Source organism: Aptenodytes forsteri, unplaced genomic scaffold (assembly GCF_000699145.1).
Source record: "Aptenodytes forsteri isolate BGI_AS27 unplaced genomic scaffold, ASM69914v1 Scaffold1, whole genome shotgun sequence".
NCBI lineage: Eukaryota > Metazoa > Chordata > Aves > Sphenisciformes > Spheniscidae > Aptenodytes > Aptenodytes forsteri.
In genome coordinates this window covers 4174967-4199975 of record NW_008795035.1, presented here as the reverse complement: position 1 = coordinate 4199975, position 25009 = coordinate 4174967, and the positions used below count along the sequence as shown (strand labels likewise).

General features: G+C 38.9%; 1 protein-coding gene across 1 annotated transcript in view; it reads right to left on the bottom strand.

The window, feature by feature from the left end:
• SH3GL3 (SH3 domain containing GRB2 like 3, endophilin A3) overlaps window positions 1-24984 on the bottom strand; it is a 60458-nt gene extending 35474 nt beyond the window's left edge. Inside the window, exon 1 of the mRNA XM_009276540.2 lies at window positions 24927-24984. Coding sequence (XP_009274815.1) covers window positions 24927-24971 — 45 coding nt within the window. The 5' untranslated portion in view covers window positions 24972-24984. The remainder of the gene's footprint in view (window positions 1-24926) is intronic.
• Between the last annotated feature and the right edge of the window lie 25 nt (window positions 24985-25009).

Genomic DNA, 25009 nt, shown 5'->3' with positions numbered 1-25009 from the left:
AACAGAGCTCAGATCAATGGCTCCTGGCTTGGAAGCACTCTGCCAGTGCAAATGAACAGATGCACTTTTACAAAGAAACACTGTATGATTATTTGTAAAGCAATGGCAATCCCACCTACCCAAAAGGCACATGTAATAATATTAAATTATAAACAGAAGTCCCATTTTCTACAGCTTGCTTTTTCTGCAATGCATTCGGTAATTTCTCCCGGGAGTCCCCTACCTCCCTCCTTTTGATACCTCTCAAATCCCAGTACTTTGTGCTAGTAGAATTAGCTCAAGTTGGCACTTCTCTCACCTGTATCACTAGGGCCAGAGTTTGCAAAAATGAAGTTTTAAAAGGTAACCATGGCAGAAATTATTACTTTTGAAACAGTAGCACATTTAATGCTTCATAATAATTTCATTTGAAATCCTATTTAAAACATTAGCACTTTAAATTTATGTATTTCATTTGTGAATCTGTGAGATTTTAGCTCTACTTTCAGTAGAGGTTTGCTGCAAATTCTCCTTTCAGCCTGAGGATCCCAGTTTCAGAGCCCTTGGCGAGAGGTGGCCCGTAGCTGTACCAGTCATTCTCTGACAGCCAACACAGTTCTGATACTGGAAAAGAGGCACAGGAATGAAGCATGTCCCTGGCAAGAAGGGATGTAGCAATTCAGTGTATTCCCTAGGCAGCCACTACCAGCTGGGTTCCCAGAGCCCCAGTGACAATTAAAAGCTTGCTGAAGCTCTCAGTGCAAGGCTGAAGCATAAACACTGCTTGCCTTCTTGGGAAGGAGACAGCAAAATTGATGCTCCTCTGTACCATCAAGGCTAAATCAATGCCACAAGTTCAAATACCAGGGACAAAGTCTGGTCTTTGTTAGAGTATCATCGTCCCCATGAAACTGAGAAAAATAAAGAGTTTGGCTCAGCGCTCAAAAACTGAAACAAGAAGCAGGGAAGGGGAGAGCAAGAAAATCACTTTACCACTGACAACTATTGTATTACACACAACTCGGTGCCAGGGCCAGTCAGCTCTATTAAGACACTAAACTGTGTCAGGTTTTCCTGGCAGTCCTGTTTGCGCACTTACCTCACATTACAGTACAGAAATGCAGAGCCGTCACTTTCTCCCATCTCTTGATGCACTTCTACTAAGCTTTGTAGATTTTCTCTCTCACAGAAACATTAAGCCAGCCATGCATCCCGAGACATGTTGTCTCCTCATGCTCTAAACACTGGTACCTCTGCACTTCTTTTCAATTCAGTCAATTCAATTTAGTCTCTGTTCACTACCACTGCTTCCATTTAGTTTGTTTCTCTCAGTTGCCTCACCCCTCCTTATGACTTATCTCTCTTTGCGTTGTGTTTCTTTGTTTCCTTTATTTTCTTCTTGCACACACTTCTCTCCATCTATGCTGTATGTAAGACCCTGCTCAAAACCTGAGCAAATCACACAAAGGAAAAGAAAAGAAAAAGAAAAAAAGAGCAGCAGCATTTAAGCTGGCAGCCTCCAGCACCTGCCAGCAAGTAGCTCAGAGCTCCTCAGAGGGAGAAAAAAGAGGGGCAATTTCTTCCATTTTCTTCCATCAACCTTCCCTATTAATTTTCTTCTGTGACTAGCTCTTCAAATAGGTGGTTTCATGAAACAGATTCCAGGATATTGTGGTTTTAGATCTAAATCCATCTAGAGTCCATTTTCCATTGATGCTAAAGCACCACTCACACGCAAAATATTGACACTGCTGAACCACGGAAATTTCAAACGAAAAAAGGTTTTCCTACTGAAGTCAGTACGACAGGGATGGAATAAAGAGGCAGTGGTGTAAAATACAAATGTAGGCTCTGATCAGAGCAAGGCATTTGGTCTTATTACCATACATTTATCATCTCCATCTTATATTGTGCAAAAATAAAATTATCAGCATAGCTAAGGCCAAGCTACCCAAGCAATACGCCCTGCTACACGACTTGAGGCTTCAGATGGCAGATAAAAGCAATTCTCCAGCGTGCAAGTCTGGATGCGAGGGAAAGTACTTCATTGCAGCTTCAGACCAAGACTCAAAACCAAGCCTAAATAAACAAAGCTGGTTTTCTCCCTTGTAGGCAAATGAGGAAAGCCTACTCACTGCCTCTGCATAGGGCTTATGTTTTTGTATGGTTTATATTTTCCCTTAACCTTCCAGAAACAACTAGAGATTAAAGCCAGCGCAGCGAGGTATGTTTTTATTTTTTCTAACTGGTTCAATTTCATTTTGGGATGCACGTGCATTCACCATGAACTGAAACCAAACCAAGTATTGCTCAGCTACGGGAGGCTATAAGCAAAACGGGTCAATTACTATTTCTAGACTTCTTTTAAAGTTCCTTTTCTGTAACTTCTTCCTACACAGAGTATTGCCACTGCAAATACAGCCATACCATTTCCTATGGCTGCACGCAGGCCACAGTCAGTGCCGCTAATGAAGGTGATACAGGAAGGGCAGGAAGGTAAGTGCCTTGCTTGTTGTTGCTATGATGTCGCTATTATATGGCTTCCAATATTTCCTAATTGCATCTTGTTTGGGACAGCAGATTGCCCGTTGTTCATTTCTTCCTTAGAGATATGTTCAAGTTTAGTCAGACAAATGCCTTTAACTTTTGAAATTCTGCACATTCTACAGCAGCATCTTTGCCATAGAAAATATTGCTCTTAGTATAATTTCCTTGACATACTGTAACTAGAGATGAACTGAACTAACTCTTCAGAACCTGTTATTACAGGCCATATGGATATCAGTTTGCATCTGCACACGCATATGCATGGGAATGAAAGATAAATCCAGCATAGGCTATTCGTTTAGCAGCTGGTGAAAATAGTAATTTAACTACTATCTCAACTAGCCTGGAAGGGAGGGGTTGATTCCATTTAAAAGAAAAGTAATAACTAAAGGAAGTGTCATTATTTAAATGATTTTATATATCTTTTTCCTGTGGTCAGGGAATGATCTCCTAAAGAGATTTAAAAGTGCAATAGGGAGTAGACAGGAAAAGAAGTCTTTTCTTCTTCAGTGTGTTTATGTTCTGCATTTGATAGTAGCTTCAAGTAGCCCAATTGTTTTCCCACTGGCATGATTCAAATGTTCCATTGCTAACCTGAACATAAACAGAGAGTTTATGGTTTGTTTTCTTTTTTAAATTACAATGAATGTACATAAATCAAAGGAACCCGGGGAACCTGTAATATATGTTGGGGGGTTTTTTAATAGCTTTTTTGTATTTATATATACTGACACACACTAAGCTCATTTAGAGCATACTTCATTCCATTTAAGTCTATTTTTAATGTGAGTTCACCCTGTTTAAATTAGTCAACTCAAGTTCAAAACAGCAGAGAAGATAAAGTAACTTCACTTTTATCTCTAAGTTCTCTCCCACCTTAGAATTTTATATAGATTGATATAGCCTTGTCAACCTGAAATAAGAGCACCCACTGATGTAATGCCATGTCCATTAGAGAGGTTAGCTCTAGAGATTTCGTTTGACAAATTGTGTATTTACTTAAGTCACTAGTTTCGTAACTTCAGATTTACAGTCACACAGTGAGAGCCTGTTGTGCTTTGCATTGAAGAATAGTTTCTTTACCATTTAAAAACAAATTGATTGCTCACGAAAGGAAAGCCTATTGACAGGACCATTGCCAAGTTTTCATCTAGATACTTTTGTTAATGGAGTTGTTTCAGATGCACTTGTGTCCCCTCTAGCCTTGTCATCAGTATACATTGGTCCTATGAAACAATTCATAATTAAATCACTTAAAGATAAAATTTACCAGAAAAAGGTCTAATCATCATGTTAGTTCCACTGTTAAGCCCAACTCAGAGGACCAAAGAACTGTCCAGGTATGGTTCCAGTTTGCTGCATAATTGTCAAGAAAAAAAAAAAAATATTCCCACAGCTATGAGCAATGGCTTGATAAATTGTTCAGAGAATTCATACTTAGGCAGGAAATGAAACATTTTGGAATGACCAGTTACTTCGTGTATCTACAGATGATGATAATTCATCCAGCCTTCCATCCTAAATATTCTCCCTCACAAGCCAGCCTCCCCCCTCGCTTTTTTTCCCCCCTGCTAGTCTCTGTTTTCTGTTCCCAGCAAGAGCTGCATATACTTTTGTTCTTTTCAGTACTCTGCTCAGGAGTCATTTATTGGTACACTCTCATGTTTTTTTATCAAAGTGCACGACTGGCTTATACTGTTAATTTATATAGTCTCCAACTCAAGGTTGAAAGAATGAAGAGTCCTAGGACAGAAATACTGTAGCAAACATCCCAGAAAAGATCATATACTTGCTCTTATTTTGAGAAACAGATAACTGAGAAACAGATGACAAGGGGGGGGAGGGGGGAAACAGCAAGAAAGAGATATAACTACCTTTGCTTTCAAGGAGAGTTGCAATAAGCCTTTGCTTGAAAAGCTAGTTCCTATCAGCTTTGCTTTCTGTCAAAAAGATATGCACTGTTTATGACTCCCTGTTTCATTAAATTTGACCTTCTGCTTTTAAATTGCAAAAGCACTTTCCCACAAATGCATGGACACTTGAACTTAAGAACACAACAGATAAGCATCACCACTTATATTAACTGTGAACAGCTACTTGCCAAACGGCTTATAAAGTATTGCAATGCCAGGTTCAGAAAATGCAATGCACCATGAGTTCTAAATCATCTGCAAGAGTAAAGGTCTCCGATTAGAAGTCTGTCACTTAGACAAAATGTCATCAGTGCGTATTAAATCCTTCAATTTTTAAATGGGACTTGAGTCTCCTCCTGCCTTCAGATCTGTCAGCAGCAAAACACTTTTTGATTTAAGCTCCAGGTCAGACCCTGTAGCTCTACAAGGTAAGATTACTAGACAAATACACGAGCTAGAAGCATACAGAATGTTTAATGTTATTCTAGCAGGAAATGTTTAAAGGAATGTATTCCACTACTTCTAAACCTAAAAGGCTAAGTCCTTTCTCTTATAATGCATACAGTACTTCTTTAAGATAATTTTCTTTACTAAGTTTGACGGAAAATATTAAGCAATCAGTAACCATATGTAGATAATTTTGGCAAGACCCTCAACTGTAGTTGTAAAAGCACCATCTTTTATTTCTTTTCCATAACTTATAGGAGCTTTCTCAGCTTCCTAATTACACACATTCTTTATTCTTTTTAACCACTAGCACAGAGCTTACACTAGCTGATAATAACATGAAAAGAAATGTGTGTTGTACATTTAAAGGAAAAAAGAGCAGCTGTCAGAAAGCAGAAGCTTGATTCCAGAAACAGAGCGCTAGCACAACATCTCAACTGCAGAGAGATGCTTGCTCAACTGCTTGCTATTCCAAGCCATTCTGGCCAAAGGAGTTGAACTCCAGTAAAGAACAATTCAAACACAATTCTCCTCCCCCTCGCCCCCCATTCCCCCACAGTCTCTCACAAATGAGCTGGACCACCCAAGGATTAATGGAGCTTGTCATTAACTTACCCAGACAATCTGCTGTAGTAATACCATTATCCTGAGGATGGACTTTCACCTTTGGGTCCTATAGCTGAACTTGGGCATAGCCACTGCTTCTAGTGCTACAATTCTGAGACACATTGTGATTTGAAGTCTTTCCTTTGGATATGGTGATCTACCATCTCAAGTGCTTTAAACTTGAAATCCATAATCAGACTTGACATCCTTCCCAGGTACCTAAATAGGCTTTCTCATTGCACGCCACTAACACTGCAGTTCTCACTTAAACTGTTTGACCACACCAGTAGGATGAAAAAGCAAGCAACGCAGGCTTCACATAGGAATTTCTAAACCACAGTGCTTTTATTCTTGATGCCCTTGGCAGCTACTGAATTTTGGAGGCAGCAAAACCACTGAGAAGTACATTCCAGAAACTGAGTCCATCCCATTGCAAACTCATAGTTTTTCAAGATTTCTACATGCCTCCTACTCTTCCTTGCCAATCAATCCAACGTACTTGTGGCAAAATCCAGCCCCCTTCCAGAGACCAAAACCCTATTGCTAAACAAAGCCTTCATCTCCATGCCATTGTATAAATCACAGAGCTACGTAACTATCACTCATGCTTTCTCCAAACTTGTTCCAGATCTCTGTACAGAAAGGTTTCAGACTGCCCTTTGATGACTTCTAGCTATGGTCCTTCCAAGTAGCACTAAATGACCTTTCCTACTCACTGCAACTATTCAGACAGAACATGAGCAATTGTTCTGGACAAGCCCAAATAAATACAGCTCTGAGGCCAGTATTTCTACATATTACAAAACAGCCATTCCAGTTTGACAACCATACCTCGTCTTCAATCACATCTAAAAGAGCAGTGAAAAAGGACAGTGAGATACTGAACCCATAGAAAATGGAGGCCAATGATACGAATCAAACAGATCATTACACTCAGCATGGTGTTTATGAGCTTAAATTAAATGCATACAGATATTGAAGAAAACCAGTATCACGGACAAAGGACATTCTTGTCCATGTATAATAAAGTACAAAACTGTGGACTCTATAATGCGATTTTGCATTTCTATAGAGAGTGACTCATTTCGCACCAGGCGGTAACACGTCACAGTATTACTGAGCATTTTAGTCAAACTTGTCTGCTAAAGCTATTCTTTAGCACATGCATTGTACAACAAGAACTACTTTGTATTGCGAAACCTTGAACACTTTCCTGACAAACCTCCACTGTTTCCCAAAGAACTCGACACTGATGCCTACACATGCATTTATAAATTGGTAAATTGAAAGTAATCATTATTGTACACATCTCAAAAGGAAAACATCTACGTAAGAATTCAAATGTAATAAAATAAACGAACCTATCTAAATGTTTAGATGCAGACACATTATTTGCTCTGCGAGCGTACTTAAAAGACTATGTAATAAAGTGCGAGACTCAAGACTGTCCACTTTTCAGGAGAAGATACAAGTGCTTTTAATGAGAAAACCTGATTACACTGAAGTCACTGACAAAAATTCAATCAACTTCGTTGATCTGAGAATTCATGTAACCAAGAACGATGACATACATGAAAGCATAAAGCTCCACACAGACAGAATCATTCTTTTACTTCAGTACTTCATTCTGCAAATCTAAAATACTGTTCCCTAATCTGTTTAAAATCTTGCTGTTTGTGGAAGTGACCATATCCTAAAAACAGAAGTATAAAGACTTCAAAGAGCCATTAAAAAAAGAATTAAAAAAAAAAAACCTGTCGTTCATATCCTTCCTCACTTTTCCAATTTCACTGACTCCTCACTCAGTTCCAAACTTTTGTTAAAGAAAACATTCTGAATTTCTTTGAAAAGTAAAATTTGGGGATTTTTATTCCAAACTATGATCTGTTTGGCACTTGTTTATCCAGCCAGAAAACACTGAGACAGCATGTGCATGAGCACTGCAGACAAGTGGTGGCAGCGGGTGCATCACACAGAGGCAGTCCTTCTGCAGGGTGACAAAGTACCAGGAGCAAGACCCAGCGCTGGGTACGTACCCTGCCAGAACCACTTCCTGCCTCTTGTTAGGCATCTTGTCTCAGGTGTAACAACCGGGCAGTATTTCGTCCCCTTTACTCTGCATGGAGAGGAGCTAGAGCTGTGAGTGACAAGTTACACGCAGACTGAGTTCCACTGGCTGTTATCACATTAACACTTCTTCCTCCCTCCACAAGCTCCTGGTGCAAAAATTCACTTGGCAGCAATGCAATCTTGATTTGGCCTTAAAACAATCCCTCTTTCTAAAGTTGTTCTCTGTGCTGGTAAGGAAGGTGTGGCTTCCTTTTGACATATTCATATATGCCCACTGCGAAGATGAGAAAGGGTGATTATGCTATAAAACAAACCCCTTAAAATTGGAGATTTAAATAACCCCCTTTGCACACTTCCTTTCCAAGTAATATGAAGATCTTTCATATTATCTTCTTTCTTACTTCAACTCCTGTGCGATTTAAGATGTTTCTACATTAGACACCTCTCATGACTGAATTTAAAGATTGCTTTTACAGATGCTAACAAGTAATTGTCAAAGTGGTCCCTTACGACATTCTGTTTTGCCCAAAGAGTATTGAGAGAACATGAAAAGTTATACCACATTTATTTTTTACCGGTTAGTTTTCCTCTTGCTACCTCTAACATCCTTTTACAACTTTACCCTAACTGGTATCTCTGTTCTACATCATTTGTCACACGAGTCCTTACTCTAATGGAGCAGAACTTCCTTCCTCTGATACTCCTCACAGTTGAATTAAGGGCCCTCTTTCCTCTACTCAGAAAACGTACATTCCCCCCCACCCCCTTCAACAGCATTCTCAGTTTTCCGCTGAAGTCGGACTGAAGACACTCACATCTCATTGTGTAAGCCCTATCACTCAAAGGATTTGCAGGTTATATGGCTTAGGGTGCTGCATTCACCAGAAACATTCCTTTTACCTACATCCAGGCTAACCACCATTTTAGTTAAAACACTCATTTGCCCTGTTTGGTCTACAGGCTTGCTGGAATATGGATAGATCTTTTTGCCTCCTTTGTTTGCCCTCACATGATTATTATCATAATCCTGATAGTCACCACTGAACCCAGGGGGAACTAGTGGCAGAGATCTCTTGTTGGCTAATCATTCAGAACATCAATAAGATACAAATCATGGTTTATTCTACTCTGAATGTGAACAAAACATTCTAATATTAAGGTATTTTTCCACAGCAGCTTAGCCTTCTCTAAATCCTTTTCCTCCCTGTTGAGACATTCCCACCACTTCCCTTGCACTGGCACTAGCTCTCGTGCAACTACACTATGAGCTGCTTCAGTGAGTTAATCCACCTGAAAGCTAATCACACATTTGAGACAGAGTAGTTTTCAGATGGATAAGCTGCCTCCGTCAGCTTAGTGTGTGATCACACAAGCACTCAGAGCTGACTCAAGGAAGCGGGCAGGACCTTACTCTGGGGGCAGAGAGAGGCTACGATGGCCTAGATTTAGGGTGATGCAAGTTGCCATGCAACTGCATCCTCAAGTCTGATGGCATCCAGCTGTTAAAGCCAATTCCATAAACATAGTATTTGCATATGCAGTGGAAAGCTATGCGTACAAAAACCAATCTCACCATCCACTGAGGTAGTCTGACTTCTTTAATGACCTCTCTGTCCTAAACTAAGTAAGCTTTACATTACCTTGTCCATTCGATACCTCTTCATTTCTGTCCTCTTCACATGACATCTAGCAATTGTCACTCAGTCTAGTGAAAATCTACGCTTTGCCTTATTCTAGAAAATGTTGGGATATTGCCAGTCATAGTTCTGGAAGAGTGCACTACTTTGATTCATAGCTTCTAAGAAGAATCTATTGCACCTCACATTCCCAGAACATTGTCTGACCAATTCTAGCACAATGCCCTGGAATTAACCCCAGAAAACGGATCCTTCGCTCTTTTCTCAGGTTAAACTACCCTAGCTTATTTGGGCAAGATGGCTCCCACTGGCTCTTGTGAAAGCTAACATTAAATACATCACCGATTACAGCACAGGCCTGAACTCAGGAGGGGATCTATCCAGCTTTCAGCACATGAACAGTCCCAGAGCTACCCATGGATGTAAAGCTGAGCAAATGCTTCAAGGCTTCATGGAACCAAGGCCCAGTGTATTACCTCGTAACTGGGTCTGGTATGAAGTCTGACTTGGTAAGAGTTCTTACAGAACAGCCAGTCGCAGCATTTTTCTGTTAAAGTAACATATGCTGGTGGTGTTATTTCTTTCACATCACTTGAAACAAAAAATTAAATCCTAGTTCTTCAAATAAGAGAGATCAGTCAACACACAAATCGTAGTTTGCATGTGCAGAATAGGCAATTAAAATCCTTAAAACATTTAAATTATTTTTTCTTCTTGAAAACACTTAACCGCACTGCATAATTCATGAATATCCAGTTGCCCTCCTGCATTTTCCATGACCAGAGATTTCTGCTTATTAGACGGCTTTACTGAAAACCCATTTAAATAAAAATCAGCTGTGGTCTAAAACTATAGTTCAATATTTATTCCCCCCCCAAGGCTGAGGACCTTGGGCCTCCTTGTCAGGACACCAAGCACCTACCACCTCTTCCTGACTTTATGCCTTAAGCACATCCTCAATGCCCACATGCAACACTAAAAAGATCACTTATTCACAACTGATGTCAGAGAGCCCTGTCAAAGTAAGGGCTAGGAAAAAGTCAGGGGTTTTTACTCACTTTTTGGGTTGACCTAATTCTGATTTCTATAAAGTCAGAATACACTTACATCACCTTCACTGAAGTCAAACCTATCTCATTATACATTCAACATCACAAGCAGTAAGTATGCGTCTTAGAAATTACCTGGCAAATACTTTTAAGTGCCAATAAAGACCAACCACAGGGGAAATAATGTAGGCAAGATGTGGGCACTTTTAATAGTGATTTACAGCTTTAAGCTCAAAGCATATGTATTTAGGTTAAATATTCTTAAATTTGTCTAAGTTCAGAGCTGTGAACGCTAAAAGATACGCTGCGAATAGTTAAGAATACCATTTTTAATTTTTAGAAGTTACTATACAACTATGTATTTATCTAAAGTAAAAAGTTCTTTGGCAGCGCCATAGTAAAGTGACAGTTTTAGTGAATCCATTATCAGTAAAAAATGTGGTCAAGATCATCCACTACAGAGTGCCAAGTGAGCTGTACAGAGGAAGCAGAACAACAAGACTGTCAACAGAAGTTGTACATAGCCGGATACACTAATGGTCGAAATCATAATTTTTGGTTGATGTGGTTTAGAATTAACTTCTCCCTACATTAGCATACTATTGCTCATCACCGCTCCAGCATAATGTTTATCAGCAAGTCTATCTTGTATGCATGAAAAGTGACAAATAATCTCTATTTATTGCTCCTTCAGAAACTACTTTCCATCAGGCAGTAATTCTTACGGAATTCCATTCCCACAGAATCAAGTTAGAGATTTGTCCTTCAATGTTATTAAACTACTGCTTACATTTTTTAGCACTTACACTAGCCTTGTGGATTTTATTAAGTCACTATAAAATGGATTGACAACTCCTTCTCTTACCCTTACTTTTTTACTGCACATTATTTCAAGTGGCATCATTCCTACTTTTTTGAGCAGTCAGTCCTGTAGTTTCCACTGCTTTTAGTACATTGTGAAACACCTACATTCTTCTGCCACGCAGTCGTCCCTGTTACTTGCTACTCAAGGCAATCCACCTGTTCCCGCTGTAGGCGGATTGCACACTTTCCCTTTGAATCAGCAAGATATTTTTTTTTTTTTCTCCTCTGCTTCAGAGGTTTCTTGTTTGTTTCTTTTTTTTTTGCACACTTTCCCTTTGAATCAGCAAGATTTTTTTTTTTTCTCCTCTGCTCCAGAGGTTTCTTGTTTGTTTCTTTTTTTAAAAGCCATTTAAGCTGACCGTTTTCACAAGTCTTTAAGTTAACGTTCACATTAGAACACTGTGAAGTAATGTGCTTCCTGTTCCTGGGTCCACTACAAAGGCAACTGAGTTTTCAATCATGCTACAGTCTCATTACTCAAATATTTTGAAAAATCCAACAATATGCTCCCCCAGCAGCTCTGCAGCACTGCTGACTTCGCTGGGACTCGTGTGAGCCCCTTCACAACGATACCCATGGGAAAAACAAAAGGACTTATCTCTTTGCTAATGATGAGCAACCTGTGCTCATCATGAGTTGCAAAACCTAAATGGAACAAACAAGTCTCAAACACTCTTGTGTATCTGAAAGTTTTTAATAATCCATGCTCTTTTCATCCACTTAATGGAAAAAGAAAAACTCCAAGTATCACAGTGAAAAGTTTAAAAAAAAAAAAAGAAAAAAGATTATTTTCGTCACTGCGTTCACTGTGACTAGTCCGGGGAGGAAGTCACTTGTACATTTTTGCCTTATTTTCATAACTCCATTTCAAAACATACTAGTGGTTTTAGGCAGCAACATGTTGTCACACGCAATACCACAAACTAAAATGCAGTTGGGGATAATAGGGCTTCCCATCCACACTTCCAAGAAAGACACGCACTGTCCTGAATCTCCACGAGGCACAATTCTTTCTAGTGGTAACAGCAGCACTGCAGAAATGCACCGCTGACTTCATCCATGGGGACAAAGAACTTCCCTCAGCATGCACACAGAATTGTCTGTATTTCATGGTTATCAAACTTTATCAAATTCCATCTTTAAACAAATGACAGAAAACTGGAAAAATTTTCCAAGCATATTTTACACACAGAACAACACACACCTCTGCAGAAATCCCCAATGAGCTCTGAAGCGCTAGTGCAAATGAGGTCAAAAGGCATTGTCCTCCTCTGTACTGGCACACGGCTTTACAGCAAGAAATTCCTACAAAAAAGGCAGTACATCCATCAGTAGCAAAACATGCCAAGTCCCATGAAACAGGAACCTTTAACCACAGCTGAAGAGATCGCTGAAGGGCAAACCTCAATCGCTAACAAACTCACTTGCAGTGAAAATGTCACAATTCTTGCATTCTTCAGACCAAACAACGCAGTAGATGTGGTCCTTTAATTGTCATATACGTTTGATCAAGATTTAAGAATATACATGTAGAATGTGTTCTTCATTATTAATAATGCAACTCTAAATTGCATAATACACAGAATCAAAGATTTCCAAAATTTGAAATCGCTGCTTGGAAAAGCAAGTACAAAGAAAAGCAAGACTTGCTATTTTTCAAGCCCTTTAAGATGTGCCATGTAGAATGATGTGCGTAAATTAAAGCCCTGACTGACAGGAGTTCCGACAATATCTCCAGCACCTAATTCATTTTACAGTTACTTTTTGGATCATGGAAATATAGCAATTGAAATTTTTTTTTAATAACATTTCAACACTACTTTGAGCAATCCTTGTGAATGCACTGAACGCATCTTTGTAACTGCATTAATTTAAACACACCGAAAGATGTAAGCTTCCAGGAATACTAGAAGAGGAAAAGAATTATAGACAGGCTTTTGCACAGCAGTATTTTCTGAGTAGTAATTACAACTGACATACCAACACTTGCAATTTCTGTATACCTAAGTCACTTAAATTTAAAAAATAACTGGCAAATTGACAAAAACTGAGTTTTATTTTGCACCAAGCTAGAACAGCAATTTTGTCCAGACCATGTACTTATTTCAGTCACCTGCTAGAATAATAATATGCATTGCTAGAATGAGTGTCAATGCTGGTGTGTTTTACATGTTCCAAGTGATGAACAAAAAACATAAAATTTACTCAGCCTCATATACACTGGCAACAACTGAACATCTGCTGAAGGAATAACTTAGATGATACACTACGAAAAGTAATTAACAAAGCAAGCAGTTACTATTTTGGATCATAAAATATGTAATGTTCCAAAAGAATACATATAATCTTCATAAACAAACAACTTCCACCTAGGCTTTTCAAAAACTATAATTTTTCCAATTTTGTATAATTTTGAATAAAGCATCACAGAAATCCACAACACTTGGCAAGATGAGTTCATAAAGTTTTGCTTTTTTTTTTTTACAAAATAATTTCCTCATTTTCTTAACAAATGTAATTTTGACATAATCCAAAAAAAAAAAAAAGCAATTCCCAGAAGCATTACGACTTTTGTGCAAGAGCAGCTATATTTATGTGCATCTTTTCCCCTTGTATAAATGAACTTTTTGTTCATCAGATAGAGTGAGCTGTCCTAGTCTTCTGGCTGCTTCCCAAATGTGCTGATAGACAAAGAGGTGCTAAGTGCAAAGCCACAAATCTGTTACGCAAGCCATCAATAGCACAAGACTTCTCCGTCTGAACTTGTTCTTTCTTCTTTGCAGCAGGGTGCAATCCCACACTAATCTGACTAGAACTCAGAAGTACAACAATAACTAATGAAGAAGCTTTAAAGACTGCTTCCACAAAGGTCATGTCAAAAAAAGCAACGTAAGAAGCAACGAATATATCTCAAAGAAACCATGTAATTCAGCCTAGACCTCTGACAGAGTCAGCCACCCAGGGTGGCACTGCTCAGGGCAAGTGTCATTCCACACAGTGAATCTTCAGCTCTTCTACAAGCAATGTTTGCTCAGACATGCAAGTCTAGAAACTGAAGGGGAGATTTTTTTTGCCTTCTAAGAATGTCTTGCAAATATATTTCGGGTAGAGGCTATCTATGAGGAGTTTTTCTGTCCAAAGGCTTAAAGATGGTGGGGGAGGAAATACAGGTTATATATACACACTATATTTATACATAATAATGGAAAAACTATCATCAATTTCCATTTAACCACAGTAAAACTGGGGCCTGGAACTTTCAGAGATAGAGAGAGGTTAAGACAGTTCACACCCATGAGCTTTAGGGATTTTCAAATTTCAACGTGTTTCAAGATTTTACTGATATTATATTAACTCTAAAAATAGAGACATACTTCAAATTGTTGAACAGTTTTTCCCGTAAAAAAAAAAAAGTCCTTTGTTCCACCTTTGGAAAGAAGCTGGAAACAAGAAAAATATTCTTCCACCACAAACAAGTCACATCCAAAAAACCTGCTGAAGCCTAACGACCTTGCATTTACCCACAAACAGCAGCAGAACATTGCAAACACCTGCTTCATTTGACCTGCACAGACCACAGCTCTTACACCAGACAGACACAGTTGTCATTTCATGACTATAGTAGATAAATCTATGGGATCCTGACTTTTGAACATAGATCATCGATTTCATCACACTAATAAACGAGAATACAATGTCTCTGGGAAATTAGATCACCTCACACTAACATAGGCATTTAGGTTGGGCCAAATCTGCAATTGTGGATGCTCTGTTTTCCCTTCCATTTGTGTTACCTTATTTACAGCCTTGTTTTACAGATTATTTTGGGGGATCAGTGATCCCACCAAAGCAACCTCATGAGAGTTGAGGAAGTAAAAAGCAGAAAATATTTCTAGTATATAATAGTCTGCTCACCTCAAATTCTACCATTCACTGTCTCCTTCAACTGGTTTCAGTGGGAGGACTGAACTAGGCCTTTAGTCAAAAGCTTTCTCATGTCCCAAATATATTTTTGACGAATCACAGGAATCGTAAGACCTCAAATGGAAACTGCTTGGTTTGTTTTCCCCACCACCTAAATAGATCCAGAACATAGTTTTTATTGTTTATCTCAATGAAAGTGCATCATTATAAACCAAGAATATCTAAATGGAGAAAATCTTAATAGCTTATGACCATATAAAATATCGCAATGACTAAACACCCAAGATAATTTACTAATGTGTAAAAAAAAAAAGCAAAATAGATATGTACTTTGTAGAAACCATACAAGATCCATTTTGCTGATATAAAAGGCTACACTCCCTCTAAGTATATGAGGGAATCGCAGAAAAATACCCCCAGTAGAAAACACAGTCTGAGTTCTTATGTAATTAAAATAGTTTTACATAATGAAAGGTAAACAAAGGAATCTCTCCAAGAGAGCATATTAAATGGCAGCATGAAGTTGGGACAACTAACTTCTAAAAACTAATTATGAGTGTAATGGCAAATGGAACAGAGAAAACAAAGGGTCAGAGACTGGAACAAAACAAAACAAAAAAAAGCTCACACAAATCAGTTAAAAGTAAGAGCCAACTTTCTTCACGGTATATTCATTCAGGTAGCCAAAGCCAATTTATCATCATTTTCTGATAGTCTTCCCCACACAATTAAACATTCTCCCTAATCTGTGTCACAGAATAGGTTTGCAGACTGCACACCTAATTTCTTGAAGAATCAGGCACAGAAGCTCCCGACGCAAACACTAGCGGCCAAACCGAGTTTCATCTTGCTTCTTACAGGTGTACAAAGGATGAGTACCTCCTCCACCTTATCTGTCGGTACTACACATACCCACAGGGGCAACCATCCACCATGCTCCGGCATCAACCATTTACAAGTCTGGTAGTGGAGAAACTTTGGGGTTCATCAGTGCCTTCAGCCCCTTTGCAAGTAGTGCTCCTGTACCTGGCCCACTCGGAATAAATGAAAGCAGTAACCAAGTGTACAGTTAAGAGAGAAAAACCTATAGAGCTTACTTAGGGAGTATTCAGATGCTAAAGCTGTAAAACGATAAACAGTTAATCTTAAAGGTAAGTAACAGTTGCTATGTTCCAGTGCCTCCAGGCAGACATCCAAGCAGCTTACACCAAAAGCAGAATTAATCCTGACGTCTTTAAAAATTGTATTATTTTCTTTGGAAGGAATTTCTAGACAGCAGACTGGAACTGCTGGTTCTGAATTGATGAAAAGTTATAGTTTTTGATTCATAATTTACTTTAACAGGGTTTCTTCCCCTGCCACCATGCACACACCTACTGTGACCCAGAAGCCAAGCTGACAGGTGCTACATTCTCTGCGGGAAAGAGAAAGCGTTCCCATGTTTGTGGCATTCTCTGACCATGCAGACGGCACACGCACCAAATTGCACTTTCTAGCTCTCTCAACAGGACTGCAAAAGGGAAATTCACAATTTTGAATCAAAACAATGACTTTCTGACCTCCAATCCCACATCTTATTTACAGCACTAAATATTTTTTTTCCCCCCACTTACTCTCTGCTGGGGAGGTATCATTATCTGAAAATCCTAGTTTCTAAAACATTGCTTGCCAGTTCCAGAGGGGTATTAAAAACAGTAAAGTTAAGCAAAAATACCATGTTCAGCCCTGCTGAACTTCGAGTCAGTGGAATTACACCACATTTATATAGAAGCTTTAATCCAAACTCGTATCTACATTTCATATTTATCCATACATCTTATGCAAAATAAAGGAGAATTTAAAAAAAAACCCACAGTGAATGACATGGTTCTTCTACACACCTTTTCAAACCCCAACAAAGTTTGAAAGCAGAATTTCTAATGACTGGACATTGCATCTATAGTCTGGAAACACATAATCTACTTTTGGTTCTGCCACTGACCAGCTCCTTAACCTTGAAGTCACGTCACCTTCAAGTACCTTATTTATTTGCATCTGTACAAAAAAGAATGGGAACAGCGAGACCTACCTGCATTTGCAAAGCACTCACAAGGGAATAAAGGGGCTGTTACTACCTAGGACCATTTGTACTTGGTTTTAATATTTTATTTCTTTTTCACTTGGTTAAACAAAAACAAACAAACAAAAAAACTTACAAAAACTTTTCCCCACTTTTTCACCTTAGATCTGTAACCTGACTGCACAAGAACAGAACCACTTCCAATCATAGAAAACAGAATTTTAGAACCCCTTGATTTCCTTTGAGTCCTGGATTCTTATAATCATGTTCAGTTCGTAACCAGGCTAATTTCACTGCAGTCGTTGCAGTTCATTAAACACAGGTACAGTATCAAAAATGTGATTTAATTAGGGTAGTACAGAAACAGAATTAATTCTCATCAGAGGCTTGGCATTGTCCTTTGAATAGAAAGCATGTAAGGCCAAGTTATTTTTGTGTTTCACATACACAGCTGTTGATATTTGAGATGTTGCAAGAAATTGACTGGTATATTCTCCCATCAATGCATATAACTCTTAATAACTTTAATAATAGAAACATGTACACAGTGATAGGACACTAGGGCTCCACAAAATAGAATTCAAGCTGTAATCTAACATTTGATTAGCCCTTTTCTAACCGGACTTGTTAAAAGCATTGTTAAAACCTGCATCTTCAACTCTCAACTAGTCATAAAACTCCAGCAGTGGCTTCCTTTCCATGAACAGGAAAGAGACTAACAATGAGAACACAGCACAGTATAGAATTAGGCTATCGCAATATACTGGGGTGAAAGTGGCATTAACGTAAATAGAAGCAGTTTGTTCTTAACAATATCATTATAAGACAAAGTTTGGGTTTTCTAGGGTTCTTAACAGAAGGTATGAAGAACAGGACATATTTTGTAACTTGAATTACATGCATGCTTACAGAAAGTGTTGGTGTTTGGATGGCACAACAGACAAAACGTTATATAAAAACCACTTCTATTCTTCAGCAATAGTGTGTTCTGGAACTGCAGCTATATTGTGCCACTGAATATATACAATTTCTTACCTTAATAGGAAGCAAGCACTTCGACTGAGGTTTTACAGGCCAGATTCTGCTCTCAGTTATACAGTTATGCTGCACACTCCTATATAAGAGACCCTTCCTTGAGCCATCCCAGATTTCTGTCAGTATAACTAAGCAGAATTTGTCCTCCTATATGTATATTACAAACTGTGTCCCAGATTCTGTATAGGAATGCAACTTCTTGGTAGAATGTATCTGTTCAAGATATTTAAGCAACTTCGAGTAACACTTCGCAAATGAGGCTAAAGAAGATCTTAATGCAATGCTGTTGCTGTGCTTCACTTGTCTATTTGTTTTTCAGCATTGCAGGATTCTCAAGAGACTGCACTGCAATATATTACCCAGCATGTGCCGCAATGACTCAGGCAACAGCGTGAATTAAGGATGGAGCGCCAGCTCTCACTCCACCTTTCAGGATGCCTGTGCAAAACTCTTCAGCAAAGCCAAGAATCTATAAAAGGAGATGTGTTAAAGGAGAAAGTTCAGCTTCCATTCCATTATGCGATACTATTTTCTGTTGCAATGCCATGAGATTTTTATATATAAGTATTTTATGTGTAAAGTATAACTAACCTCCTTCCAAATTGTAGCTGCATCTCTGCTAGATTCCCAATTTACAGCGTTGTAATCCATCTATTGCAAGCTTTGAGAGCTCCATTGTTAAAGGTTGCAGAGGCATATGATTGCTATCTTCTGCTAATTTGTATGCTGGCTGAAGCACTCAAAGTTTCTTTTTCCTACAGTTATGCCTTACTGGCCGGCTACTTAACAGGTGATAAATACAATTGTAAATATAACTGTAAACCTGAATCTTGAGAGCTAGTTTCCCCCTCTGCCCAACTCCATGAGATATATTTTTTAATACTGAAAATCACCTCCATGCCACAAGGAACCATCTTCCTATTTCCTACCTATTAGCCCAATACTTCGGTCCCAGGAAGCAAGCTTCAGTGTAAGCAGGGTGGGCTGCACAACCTAAAGTCAGCCATGTAACTCAAAAGTGAGCGAGTTAGCCTTACTAATGCCAAAGGAAGAGGGATGAAGTGCAGATTACTGCCCCCTTACTGCGCACACCCCTCCTACCCCCCCCCCAAATCCATGCTGATCTTTGGCACAGCACCACGTTTCCCTCCCTTTTATTAATAATTTTGCTTTGAAAGAAAGTGCAAAACGAGGACTTCTTTTGCAAGCACCAAGTCTTCCACCAAACAACACACCACCCCCCCCCCCAAACCCAACAAATACTCCATGAACTAACAAGTCTTCAAAGACACAAACCCTCAACCTCTCCTCACATCATCTTAGGAATTTAAGATGAACAGTGTATCATCTACATTATAGTTTTATAATTACTGGATTGCATAACAACAGTCCCCAGCCATGACACAAGTAAAGACAAACAATACTGTCTAATTAGATATCTACATATACATAGACAATAGAGGAATTTTATTTTTTGTCCTTGCCAGTGGCTGAGGGTTTACTCTCCTTTCTGAAACATGTATAAGAAGCATAATTACCTATTTCAGAACATCTCAGACAATAAACTAATGTCCTAATGTTCACCACTGTTCTACCCCCACAAGTCTGTAAGATTTGCAAAAGAATACATCCAATTTTCTAATAAAAACTAGGAACAGGATAGAAGCTCTCTCTCTCTCTACTAAGGTCTTGGATTCATCATGCCCAATTCAGGTTGGATGTGAGAGGACAGTCCATCTGACAGATGGTATGATAACAGCTTACAGTCCTAGGAAAGAAATATATCCGCATGTAGTCAATAAAGAGTTTCTCTTCATGTCTCACTGGCAAGTTCAGGTTTTCTTTGTATAAAGTTTGTCTCTTCCTCAGTTTACCAAAGTACTTCCTTTGCTAGCAAGCACTTGTGTAAATAAAGTTTTTGTGTATTAACTCAATGTCAACATGGACTTTAAAAGAGGCTTAAATATTATGTCTAGGCTAACAGAAAAGAAAAATAGTCAGGAGAACAAAAAGAAAACCACACAACAAAACCCAATCACAAGACTTATTCTGTCTGGGGAACAAGGTCTTGATTCTGATCTGGTCTTCATTCCAACAGACTGGATCAAAATGCCACATAAATCAATGGAGTAAAAGAAGAAATCTGGGAGAGAAGCAGCAGCATCCCTGCAACTGTTGGCGATAGTCAAAAGATTAAAAAAAATTTAAAAAACAGAAAAAGGCCTCTAAAAACATTGCTAAAAAAAGATGCAGTACTTGAAAAGACAAATGCCATTCAGGGTATGCAAGAGACAAGAGCACAGAGCGTATACTTTATTACACTAAGTTAAATCACTTTCAGAAGACAAAAAAAGTTGTAACAGATTTTGATTGTTTTGGTTAGAAAAATCTGCTCACCCTTAGGATCGATCTATAGACAACAGAGCCAGCTCCTGATTCACACTCTCTTGGAGCCTCTCTTTCTTCACTGACAATAGGAGGTTTAAGAAACCAGTCTGCATAGGCTAACAATAACTGTTGATGCCTACATTACAAATAAGACATTCACAATAAGTGGTAGTCATGTGTTTCCTCAAAAAAGTATTAATTTCTACCACTGCTGAGAAGCTAAGCCTAAGAAATACACTGTGAATAAGCTGTTGATAATGAGACTGCTGCTATACACAGACTTTAGCTAAAATTAATTTAAAAAAAGACACAAAACACATGAATGAAGGTCAACAGCAGATTTCCTATGCCACCATCGTGGCTGAGCTTTCAAAACACCCTACAGGAGGGAGGTTCTCAACTCACTAGCCTCCAAATACTTTGAAAAAATCACATATCTTTACACCGAGATACTAGCCTGGCTGCAGTTTTAGAGCACAGCAGAAATTATAATAGCATCTGCTGCCTATTAAGGCTTTCTTGTTCACTCTCTACACTTACTGCTTTTCTAAACAGAAACACCACTCTAAAAATACTCCCAGTATGCATCAGAAGATGCAGTCCTCCCACCATCTGGGTTATCCCACATGCACAACCACCACGAGAACAAGGCCTACAAAAACAGTAGGCAGAGATACACCCACCTACATCAAAAGGTTTCAAACTGAAAACAGGAAAACAGATAAGATGTGTCAGAGGCTGAAAGCAACAGAAGACAAATTTTCATCACGAACAGAACTCCCTGAAGGTTAATTAAAAAAATTCTATTTGAAAATACATTAAAAAAAAAAAAACATAAAAAAAGCTGAATTCCATGAGACTTGCACATGAGTTAATCAGCTCTGAGAAACAGCCTGCCCTCACTTATCAGCCAGTGAGAGGTGGTAAGATGCCACACAGGTTCTGCTTGGTATTTCATTAGTCAAATGAGTTATACTCAAGGGATCATTGCTGACATTAAACGGACAGAATGGAAGCGATCCTCATTCCAGTCCACTTGAGTGTTTCAGTTTAAACTTATAACCTAAATAAGACGCATAGTAAAGAAAATTCTAGTGTACCTGAAAGCTATTATCTGTTACATAACAGATATATAACCTTTGGGTTATATATAAGCTTTGGGTCTATCAGTTCTGTGACGCCAGAGGAAGCAGTTATTAGGGTACAGATAACGGAGCAGAATTGCAGCTTTATATATTGGAATACATAGAAAAATAGTCAAAACGCCACTCAATCTGAGGTACAGAATTTACTGCAGTAATTCCAACAGATGCTCATAACTCAAGAGTTGTCTTCTGAATCTCACTACAAGATACTTAGGTGAAAACCTATACACACACGCTATTTTCAGTGGAAAAAAAAATACAATCGGGTAAAAAATTCTAGAACACCATCAAGAACACTTATTGTGAATTAATGGTTTACAAACAGAGACATGGTGACTTTTTATTACACCAACCAAATCTGCAAAAGCGTGTCATGCCTGATTTTGGTGAGGGCTTTAGAAACCACAAAAAGTTAGCTGCTGACCTTTTATAAAGCAAACACTTATTTACTTAACTGTAACTTTAGATAAACCAAGCTGGCATGCACCAGACAAACATCCCAGAAACCTCAACTGCATGTATAAAATTGTAAGTATTGTTTGCTTTTTTCCTGGACTGTATAAACTTAGAATTTAAGCCTACACACAAAGGTAATCACCACCAGTTTACCACAAAAGCTGCACATAAAGACACACAGAAGAGGCTTTTTACAAAAACAAAACAGAAATGCATTTCTTTTGCAAAAAACAGTTCTGCAACAATTAAGTAGTTCAGCTAGAGTATACAGAGCTACAGATAACTCCATTTATTTTATTTTACTTAATCTTTCTATAACTATGTATCTATATTACTCCATATTTCAGTTAGAACTATGATTTATTTCAGTTGAATAGAAGTCTATTTTAGCATGGAAACAGTATCTTTTGAAAATATATGGATCTTGTCACTTCTTTGATATTTATTCACATTTCTGAAGGAATTGTTAAATACAGATTGTCTTAACCCACTTGCTTCATCCTTCAGATTTTTTTTGTCTTTAGGTTCTGTCAGCCTTCAATATTATTCTTATTCCTTAATCACATGTCCTGGCACAAGTCTCACTCCCTTCAGTATTCCTCAATGTCCTCTGGGAAATTTGCCAGTTTTTGTCATCTGCCTCCATTCTCCTTTGGGAACACTAAAGGAATTAATGTCATTCTTTCCCCAAGCAATGCCTGTCTTTGCTGTTAAGTTACCCTTGGCATCTCCCTATTCAATACACAAAGGTGTATGTCTCCTTAAGTGATCCTACAGTACTTAGAGATTTAACAAACTTTCTGTTGAGAAATACCTCTTTCATGCTCTGCATTTGCTTGTTTTAGCATTTTGTAGAAGAATTTAGCTGAAAGATGGAGTGCCGATATTTCCCTTTTGCGTGTTTCACTTTATTTTTGTTAGTTTCAACAACTGTTTAGTTTGTACCTGTATATGTATGGGCATGACCCTGTCTCTGTGTGTCAGAGATAAATAGATCCGTTATTTAGACCTGGATGTTTTGATCAACTATATATATATATATGCTATTTCTTCTGTTATTTTTTCCACTACTACTTTGCCCAACATCTTATCTGAATTATTCCAGAATGAGCTCTTAAGAAGTGTCTTGTGTTTCCTTGAGCACCCAAAAAAATCCAATTCCAGTATCTTTTTCCTGCACGTTAATTTTCTACTGAAGAGGGACTTTTTCAATCAACTTATTTTAAATTCCTTGCTCTGTCCTGCATTTGAAAATAAGTGGAAAGTTTACCTTTGACCCACCCTGAGAAGAATACTATCCGAGTTACGCATCGCGGTTCCTTACTGTAATTAATACTGGAAGTCATACCACAACTTTTCAACAAACTCCCAGTCAACTTCAATATATTCTGTTATTCCTTTTTGCCATTACTACTACCTTTATCAGATCCCCTCCCTCCTTTTTTATGTTTACCTGACATCTGGGCAGGATTAAGCAACTTGCACTGTTACCAGTTGCTAGACGAGACAGCACTTGTTGTGGTTACTCTAACTTCCTCAGCTAAATACCTTCTGCTTCTTGAGTTACAAACTCACCATAGCAAAGGCTGCATCACTTACCAGCATAAGTTAGGTGCAAAACAAGCCAAAACCTTTTATAAAGTATCCTTGGATTTGTTCACCCTGGGAGTCCCACGTTTTTCTCAAAGAAACAGTGAAAGTTACTAAAAGATTCATGACATTTTTCAAGATCAGTACATAACATGAAAGAAAGAAGACTACTGAAAATAAACATTAGATACAAATATTCAGCATCTCTATATCCAAACAAAGTGCACATTCTGCATTTGGGCTGTTGACAAGCCAAATACCTGAAGGAGGACCTAGACAGATGACAGCTAAGCACTCAAGGAACCTTTATTTTCTCCACTCTGACCAAGACAAGAGCAGTTACCCAATCTGACTGAATAGGTTACAGACACTAATTTCAGTACCACCATTATCATTAATGAGAGCTAAGAGAAATACAGACCTCTTGGGCTTGCAACAAGCAAGCAAAGCCACCGAGGCTTCCAAACACCTTCAAGTGAGAAGAATCCCACTGCTGCTGCTTCCTGAGGCTACCATACCAACGTGGGGCTTTGGGTTGGCACTATCGTGCTGTGTAGTGCAACCAGTCCGCCTGCTTGACAGAAAGGGGTTTCTCTCTCAAGAGAAATCAGCAAAAGTATTGAAGAGAAGCACATTATAAAAGAGAAAAGAGAACAGGACAGAAAGGGGTCAGAAGATGAAGGTTCACCGAGGAAAAGATAAGAGTACAGCATCTAGAAAAGGAAGGAAAACTCTAGAAACATATGATACCCTCTATAGAACAAATACGTGGTATGCCAGGTAGGATAATAAACCAGTAGTTTGTGGAAGAACACCACAATGAACTCTTCAGGGGAAAGCTAGTACCCTTATGCTTACATCTTTAACTGAGGCCTCTGAGTACAAACACAAACCCAGCATTAAATAACAAATATTAATAACCAAAAGAAAGACCCGAAGCCCCAAGCAAAAGACGGAAACAGGCAACCCTCTCTTGTAAGGATCAACACAAGAGGCTAGGAGGCACTAACAAAAGGGAGGACCGGGAGGTAAAGCTGAAGGAAACGCTCCCCGAGGTGCCAGAGGGTGATGCCGCCACCTTAGAAGGCGAAGGTCGAGGAATCTGCTGCGCCTGGCGGCGGGCGGCCGGGAGCGGGCGCAGGGCGACCCGCCCATCAACAGCAAAGCCCCGTCTGGGGCTCTGCCATCGCTCCGGCTCCGGGAACTGCTCCCCTTACCTGGCTGGCTTTGTGAAACTGCTTCTTGAGCCCCGCCACCGACATCTTTCCCCCGCGGCTGCCCAGGCCGAGCGGCCGGCAGG